Here is a 9,650-nt window from a genome sequence, read left to right as displayed (position 1 = left end):
GTTCAGGATGAGTCTTGAGAACAAAACACTTACATTAAAATACATGAAAGTATTTCAGATTTGGCTTCTTGTTCTTCACCATCTCATATGGTGTTTTTCCATGCTTGTTATTGAGTGTTGCATTTTGAGTAAAACAAGCAGTCTGCACAGCTTCAGCCCAGAAATAGGTTGGAAGCTTTGCTTCTTCAAGCATTGTTCGTGCAGCTTCAATGAGAGTTCTATTCTTCCTTTCAACAACTCCATTTTGCTGTGGAGTTCCAGGAGCAGAAAATTCCTGCTTTATTCCATGATTTTTGCAGAACTCTTCCATTATCAGATTCTTGAATTCAGTGCCATTATCACTCCTCAAAATTTTCACAGAATCTTTGATCAATTTATCCAGATGTTTGACATGATCAATCAGGATAGATGCAGTTTCACTTTTTGTGTGCAAGAAATACACCCATGTGTATCTGGTGAACTCATCTACTATGACCAATGCATATTTCTTCTTTGTAATAGACATGACATTCACTGGACCAAATAGATCAACATGAAGTAGATAATAAGGCTCAAGAATTGATGATTCAGTCTTGCTCTTGAATGAAGTTTTTCTTTGTTTGGCCTTCTGACATGAGTCACAAAGACCATCAGGAGCAAACACTGATTTTGGCAGTCCTCTCACAAGATCTTTCTTGATCAGTTCATTTATCTTGTTGAAGTTTAAATGAGAGAGTTTCTTGTGCCAATTCCAGCTTTCTTCAATTGAGGCTCTACTCACTAAACAGATTGCAGAACCATCAGAACTTGTTGAAAGCTTAGCTTCATAAATGTTACCACGCCTGAATCCCTTCAGAACAACTTTTCCTTTAGATTTACTAACTATTTCACAATGTTCTGTAAAGAAATCAACATGATAACCTCTGTCACAGATTTGACTTATACTCAGTAAGTTGTGTTTAAGTCCTAAGACCAGAGCTACATCTTTAATGATGACATTTTCAAGATTGATATTGCCATATCCCAAAGTTTTTCCAATGTTGCCATCTCCATAAGAAACACTTGGGCCAGCTTTCTCCACAGAGTCTGATAGCAGGGCCTTATTTCCAGTCATATGTCCTGAACATCCACTGTCCAGAACTAAAATATTTTTCCTGTTGCCCTGCAATCAAAAAGACCACTAATTATTAGTTTTAAGGACCCAGACTTGCTTGGATCCTTTGGCCTTTTTAGGTTTGTTAACATTTGCAGCGGATTTAGCATCAGATTTTATGTTAACAGTTTTTTTATCAGAACTTATACTACCAGACTTTGAATCAGAACTTACACTAGAAGGAATAACAGAAACTTTCTTTAAAGAAGGTTTTATTTGATAATAATCATAGTACAAACTATGATATTCCTTACAAGTATAAATGGAATGCCATAAACTACCACAATGAAAACAAGGATTTTGTGGTTTGTATCTAACAGACTGACTCTTAACTCCTGATTTTGAAGATAAGGAGTTAATATTCTTATTCTTCCTGCAAAAAGAAGCCAGATGGTTAGAACTTCCACAGTTATGACATGCTTTCCTAGGAGCATCAGGAACAGATTTATAGTTATTGCTTTTATTCACACCTTCCTTTCCATTCCTGTTTTTCCTAGGTGATTTTACCTTGTTTGCATTCTTAACATCTTTCAGCTTATGCTTAAGTTGCTTCTTTGTCATTAAGCCTATGTTAACTTCAGCTGTCTTTTCCTGTTTTAGTTTGTCAGAAGCTAATTCCTTTTTAACTTCTGATTTCTCATTTTCAGATTTTTCAGTTACAAACTTAACAGGTTTTAACTTCGGCTTTTCCTTATCAACAGGCTTAATTTCTACAGTTCCTTTTTCATTTTTATTTTCTCCATAACCTAAGCCCTCTTTCCAGTTTCCACTGCTTAGCAAATTTTGAGTTGTTTTGCCAGAGTTAGTCCAAGTCCTAATAATCTCTCTCTCCTTTTCTAACTCAGTTTTTAGAGATTCATTCATTTTTAGCACTTCATCCCTAACATAAAAAGCATCATCTCTATCCTTCTGAGTTTGATGGAACATGACTAACTCTTTTTCTAAGAAATCATTTCTTTTCCTAAAAGCAAGATTTTCAGAAGTTACTCTTTCACATGTTAAAGTTTGATCTCTATAACTAACAAACATGGTTTTAAGATATCTTCTCAACTCATTAATATCATCAGTATGAAAAGCATAAGTAGTCTGAGGTACCTTTGTTTCAGCAGCTTCAGAACTGCTCTCAGAACTTGATTTATCAGCATTTGCCATCAATGCATAGTTCTCCTCACTTTCAGAGTCTGAGGTGTCTGTCCAGCTTTTCTGCTTTGTGACAAGAGCTTTGCCTTTGTCACTCTTGGTCTTCTTGCAATCAGGAGATATGTGGCCTTTCTCACCACAATTATAACATTTAACATTGGCGTAATCTCCTCTGTCAGACTTTCCTCCTCTTCCTTCAGATCTTCTAAAATTCTTCTTATCAGAACTTATGCCTTTCCTGGAAAACTTCTTTCCCTTCCTGAACTTCCTGTATGCAATCTTTGTGATTCCTTTCACCATAAGAGCGCACAGCTTCATCATCTCCTCATCAGCATCAGTTTCAGGCAAGCTTTCAGAATCTGAGTCATCATCACTCTCAGAACTTGATGACTCAGTATCAGACTTTATGAAAAGAGCTTTACCCTTGTCTTTCTTTGAGGAAGGTGCTTTGGGGGATTCCTCTTCAGCCTTGAGAGCAACTGTCCTTGTCTTTCCTCCTTTCCTCTTGCTTCTTTGTTCCATCTCAAGTTCATGAGTCTTGAGCATTCCATAGATTTCATCAAGAGTTGTTTCATCAAGATTGTAGTTGTCTCTTATTGTTGTTGCCTTCAAATCCCAGCATTCAGGAAGAGCTAACAGGAATTTTAGGTTGGTATCTTCAAGATCATACTCTTTATCAACCAATGACAAATCATTCAAAAGTTTGACAAATCTATCATATAAATCATTCAATGACTCATTAGATTTTGAGTCAAAATGTTCATACTCTTGAGTGAGTATTGTCTTCCTGTTCTTCTTAACTGTTTCAGTTCCTTGACACCTTGTCTCCGGTGCATCCCATATCTCCTTGGCAGTCTTGCAGTTGATTACCCTGTTTGACATTACATTATCAATGGCACTATGCAGTAAGTGTCGTACCTTGGCATCCTTAGCAATAGATGCTATATCTTCAGCAGTGTAATCACTCTTTTCCTTTGGTACAGTCTTTGCTGCTTCACCTGCAACTACAACAGCGAGCTTGGTAGGTTTGTGAGGCCCTTCCTTGATTCTATCAAGGTATTCTGGATCTGTTGCTTCCAGAAACATGGTCATCCTTACCTTCCATATGGGATATTCAGATGGTCTCAATATGGGAACTCTGATAGTCTCATATCGACTCTGAATTGATGTCTTTGATGATTCCTCAGTTTTGGTAGGCTTAGTTGGAGTTTCTGTGTCAGACATGATTGTGTTTGGATCTTTAACTGTATGTGTGTTAACAGAAGGCTCTGATACCACTTGTTAGGCACACTTTCACTGTAGAGGGGGTGAATACAGTGTTTATTACAATCAAATCAAACTTCAAGAACTTATGTAACAGAAAACAAACTTTATTGAAACAATAAACTCTGTTACAATCTGGAACTGTTATCTCTCAGTGATGAACAAAATATCACGAGAGCTGCTAGGGTTACAGTAAATAATATTCTCGATAATGATAACACTTATAGTGTAAACCCTATGTCTGTGTTTATATATTACACAGTTACAAGATAATCGCTAATTGATATGGAATATAATTCTGCTTCCTAATATATATCAATCAGATATCTTTTATTCCAAGTATTCCATTCTTTACGGAATTCCTTCTTCATGCATATCTCTTCTTATGTTTATCTTGATCTTCTTAACTTTAATCAGCTACTGTCCTTATCTGATCGTCCTTCAGCACTTAAGTTCTGATATCTATCTCCTGATGCTTATCTTCTGATAACATAAGTACTGATATCCCTTAAGTCCTGACGTCCAGTATAAGTACTGATCAGTTAAGTACTGATTTGTCCTGTTCAAATAAGATCTGAAATCTAAACATAAAACATATTAGCCATGACATTATCAAATATATCTAACACTACGTATAATCTGCATAATAACATATCAGCAAAAGTCCAGGGAAGAAAGGTTCACAGTTCAACCCATATAGTGATATATTTCACCTGAGTGAGAAGAATTTGGTGGTAACGTCGATATTGTGTTGGACTGTAATGCTAGCTTTCCTTGGCTACATGGCTAATACATTTGGTTAGGACTGTTGTAGTTAATACTATTAAATTGCAGTGATATTGCACCTTATATCATGTATCATGCAAAGAAGTGCTGATGCAATTGGGAATGATGGAGGAAGCTAATGCTAGAGGAATGAATTAAAGTTTAATTGTAATGCCATATTTCATTTCAGTGTTAGTGTAGGTGATTTTTGCTAATTTGTAGTATGTTGCTTAGTGAGCTTCAATTTTCTAAATTATGACCAAGTAATGTAAGATTGTAATAGTAAAGTAAATAGTGAATGGGTTCTTCTTTAGTATATTTGGTCCAAGAATATGTGACACTGCATGCTATATTTAATAATTGTATTAGTATCTTCTTCGTGAGGTTTGAACTATCAGGGTTTGTTGTGTTCTATTTTAATATATCAATTGACTTTATAAAAAAAAAGGACGTTTTTATAGTTACGGAAATTGCAAAGTATATAAATAATAAATTTAGTACAAGTTGATTCATTTTTACATTTTATTGAAAAAATTAGATTAAAAAGTATCATAGTATATAAATAATAAATTTAGTTTATATGCATACTTTTTATTGTATTTAACTAATAAAATTATTAAGTTCATTCAAATTATGTACAAAAAAATATTATGAAGATAAAAGTGCAATATTAAACTATGAAAAGTTTGGATAAATTATGTAACCTTATGTAATATTGATTTTGTGGTCAATTATCTTTTCATATTAAAATCTCAAATATTGAATGAATTAATGAAAATCTCAAAAAAATTAAAAAAGAGATAATGTGATATTTATGTGATATTTTTATGCATTTCAAAATATATGCATACACAATTTACATTTTCAAAAAAATTATATTTATCTGCATTTCAAAATCATTGTTATATTTTATGTAATTTTAATTTTTTACAGCAAATTATGTCGAGAAAAGAAATATTTTATTTTATAATATTTTTTCTATGAATTAATTTTATAATGCTTAAAATATGAGGTATCAATGTTAGGTGAATATAAGTAATATTAAATTGAATTTTTAATAAAAAAATTCTGTTAGAAAAATAATTTTAATGCACTAATGTTTACTTTTGTAAATAGTATACATCAAATATAACATAGTGGTTGTCAATTAACAAATTTTAAAATAACTTATGTAGAGTATTTATATATATATATTTTCAAAGTTTAAAGTGTGAGGTGTTGCCATGGCGAGTAATATTGAACTAAATTGTATATCAAAATTCAGCTATTTTGATATATTTTTCATTTGTCTATAGTATATATTTACCTTTTGACAATTAATGTAATTTATATAGTTTTAAATTTTTTTTACATCAAACTGTGTCGAGAAAATAAATATTTTGATTTTATTATTTTTTTGAATAATTAATTTATAATGTTTAAAATTGGAGGTGTGAGTTTAAGGTGGCTATCAGTAATATTAAAATGATTTTTTAACAAAAAGTTTTTGTTGAAAAATAATTTTAATGCACTAATATATATTTTTGCAAATTGTATACATCAATTATAATATAATAGTTGTCAAATGACATATTTTAAAATAACTTATGTAAAGTATATATATTTATTTTTTCAAAGTTTAAAGCGCGAGGCCGGGTGATATTGAACTAAATTGTATGCTATTTTGAATATAACTATATAATTTTTATTTGTATATATTTACCTTTTAACAATTAATGTAATTTTTGTAATTTTAAAATTAAAATATTTTAATTTTATTATCTTTTTTTTTGAAGAATTAATTTTATAATGTTTAAAATTGGAAGTGTCAGTTTAAGGTGGATATCAGTAATATTAAATCTAAAGAAGTCTTGTCGAATGACATGGTGTGAGAGTTAGGGTGTGTTAAGTCCCGTCTGCTTCGTTTATCTATTCTTTGTTCGTTATTCAATCATTAGGTTTTGTTAATATTTTCTGTTAATCATCATGGTTGGGGAAAGGAATAACATGCATGAAATAGAGAAAGGTTTTGCAATGATTATCCTGGAGGAGGAAGAAAATGGAGGACTGTTTTATGAGGAGGAAGTGGTGGCAGCAAGAGAGATTGATCTAAGATGGTGTCTTGTCGGTCGTTTTTTGACGGACTCTCCAATCGATTTCCAAGCAATGCAGAATAAACTAGCATCTTTATGGAGGCCAGGGAGAGGAATGTACCTGAAACAGATTGACGTGAATAGATTCTTATTTCAGTTCTACCATGAGTTGGACATCAAGAGGGTTATTGAAGGTAGTCCATGGACGTTTGGTAGATTCCATCTAGTGTTCGAAAGGTTGAAGGAAGGGGACAATCCTAGAATAATATCTATCAATAAGATGGATATATGGGTTCATGTCGCAACGGGTGGTGCAAGACATCGGAAATTACGTTGGCGTATTTGTGGAATCAGATGTGAATAACTTTGTTGGAGTATGGAGGGAGTTCTTACGGGTGCGAGTATCTATTGTGTTGGACAAACTACCAAAGAGGAGAATGATATTAAAGAGGAATGATCAGAGTTGGAGCTGGGTAAATTTCAAATATGAGGCAATCCCAACTTTTTGCTTCATTTGTAGCATTGTTGGACATGGTGAAAAGTACTGTGCGAGGTTGTTTGATATGCCAGGAGAGATGATAGAAAGGTCGTACGGCGTCTGGATGAGGGCAAACACAAAACGGAGATCACACACCATGGGTGCGAAGTGGTTACGGTCAGGGGGAGCTACTCCGGTGAAAAGCACGGTGACATGTAGTGGAGAAAGGAAAACTGATTTTGGTGGCGAGATTGTAAGATATGGAGATAATGTTGGCACAAAATCAGGGGATATGGTTGAAAATGCGTTGTCAATAAAATCATCAGGCGAGGGAGGAAATCAAGGAAATTCAAAACTACATGATAAGATACAACAAATTCAAAATCCGAGTATACAAGGAAAGCCAATTCAAGGGGCGGGAGAATTTTTTGAATCAGACACGAGCGAGATTTATGTAACCGAACAGAAAAGGAGAAGGAAGAATAAACAGTGGGAAGATGGATCGGAGGGAAATGTTCTATCAGAAAAGGAAGACATGGAGCTATAGGAGTTTGACAAAGTGGAGCAACAGAACTAAAAAAATGAACTTTTGGCGGGTGCTGCGATGCAGGCCCGCCGCTCCTCATGAGTACTATCAGTTGGAACTGCCAAGGTCTAGGGCTTCCTTGGAAAGTTCAGTTCCTTAAAGAGTTGATTCGTCAAACAAAGCCTACGTTTATTTTTTTGTGCGAAACTATCAGTCGAAAGGAGAAAATGGAATGGATTCGGAACTTGTTGGGTTATGAGGGAATGATTGTGGTCGAACCTCAGGGGAGAAGTGGGGGTTTGGCTCTATTGTGGAGGGAGGAGAATCAAGCAAGCTTACGGAGCATGTCAAATAATCACATAGACGTGGAGACAAGAGTGAATTGTATGAGTCCCTGGAGACTCACAGGCTTTTACGGGGAGCCAAACAGGAACCATAGAAGGAAAACATGGGACCTGTTAAGAAACTTAGCTCGTGACTCTAACTTACCGTGGTGCACGATAGGAGATTTAAATAATACTCTATCTCATAATGATAAGCGGGGAGGAGCACAATATCCAAATTACCTTATCGAGGGTTTTACAGAATCAATATTGGATGCTGGCTTAACAGACATGTCTCTTGAAGGATATCAGTTCACTTGGGAAAAAGGAAGGAATTCTGATAACTGGATGGAAGCAAGGTTGGACAGAGCGTTGGTTAATACTGGGTGGCTGAATTTATTCCCTATAGCTAAGTTATATAATACGGAAGGGTCCCCTTCGGATCTCAGTCCCGTTCATCTAGATCTAAAAGCACGGAGTATGGGTCAGGGGAACAAGCACTTCCGGTTTGAAAATGCGTGGCTGATGGAACGATTATGCTACCAGTAGTGAAGAATAGTTGGGAAAGCTCAGAAAATGCAGATATAAGTGAGAAAATAAAATGTTGCGGAGAAGATTTACAAAAGTGGGGCAAGGGAATTACTGGTAATTTTAATAGTCGTATTAAGGAATGCAAGATGAAAATGAAGCAGCTAAGAAGCAGAAGAGATGCAACAGCTTTGGAACAATACAGGGAGGCGAAAAAGAACCTATTTATGATATTGGAGCAGAATGAGGTGTACTGGAGGCAACGTTCGAAACAACTGTGGTTTAAATCGGGAGATAGAAATACGAAATATTTTCATGCCGCGGCTAGTGCTCGAAGAAGAACGAACCAGATTTTGAAGCTGAAGAACAACGAGGATAAATGGGTTAAGTGGGAGGATGGGCTTGCAGATTTGATAACCAAATATTATGGGGAGTTATTTAAAAGCTCTTAGATGGGTGGGCAGACGGTTGTCGATTGTATGGAAACAAAGGTAAGTCAGGAGCAGAATAGAGATCTGTTGCGGCAAATCGAAGGGGATGGAGTTAAGCTGGCTTTGTTCCGAATGAACCCTGATAAAGCTCCAGGTCCGGATGGAATGACACCTGGGTTTTTTCAAAAACATTGGTCTATAGTCAGTAAGGATGTAGTTAATCTGGTTCGAGAATTTTTTAAACACGGGACGATCAAACCGGATCTCAATGATACCAATATTGTACTCATTCCGAAGAAGAAAAACTTGTCAACAGTGGGAGATTTGCGCCATATATCTTTGTGTAACGTGCTCATGAAGATTATAATGAAAGTTATGGTGAATCGATTAAAGGGTTTGTTGGACATGGTTGTATCAGATACTCAAAGTGCCTTTATACCAGGGAGACTGATTTCAGATAATATCATGGTATCATATGAAGTAATGCATTATCTAAAAAGGAAGAGATTTGGAAAAGAGGGATCTATGGCTCTAAAGTTGGACATGAGCAAGGCTTATGATCGCATAGAGTGGCATTTTTTAAGTGTTATTCTTCTCAAGATGGGATTCAGCGATTGGTGGGTGCACTTAGTTATGAAGTGTGTCACGACTGTATCATATAAGGTAGTTGATGGTGAGAAAGAAATGGGTCCAATCATACCTAGTCGTGGGATTCGGCAAGGTGATCCATTATCCCCGTATCTGTTTATAATCTGTGCAGAAGGGTTATCTGCGTTGGTGCGGAAATATGAAGAGAGGCAGTGGATTCATGGGATTAAAGTGTATCGGCGAGCACCAGTAGTGAGTCACATGCTTTTCGCAGACGATATCTATTTCTACTGCAAAGCAAAAGTAGAAGAAGCGAGGAAGGTTTTAGAGTTGCTGGCTATTTATGAAAGTGAATCGGGCCAGAAGGTTAACATAGAAAAATTCTCCGTTTTCTTCAGTACCAA

At 35.3% G+C, this 9,650-nt stretch overlaps 1 protein-coding gene across 1 annotated transcript; it reads left to right on the top strand.

Moving 5' to 3' along the window:
* The first annotated feature begins 7,603 nt into the window (after positions 1 to 7,603).
* Positions 7,604 to 8,248, top strand: LOC141690730 (uncharacterized). Its single transcript, XM_074495507.1, has one exon. It carries the CDS (start codon positions 7,604 to 7,606, stop codon positions 8,246 to 8,248), a length of 645 nt encoding a protein of 214 aa, XP_074351608.1.
* Positions 8,249 to 9,650: the final 1,402 nt, after the last annotated feature.

This window comes from Apium graveolens, chromosome 2 (genome assembly GCF_009905375.1).
Source record: "Apium graveolens cultivar Ventura chromosome 2, ASM990537v1, whole genome shotgun sequence".
Classification (NCBI taxonomy): Eukaryota; Viridiplantae; Streptophyta; class Magnoliopsida; order Apiales; family Apiaceae; genus Apium; species Apium graveolens.
The sequence above is the reverse complement of the archived record's forward strand: the minus strand, read 5'-3'. Positions and strand labels throughout refer to the sequence as shown.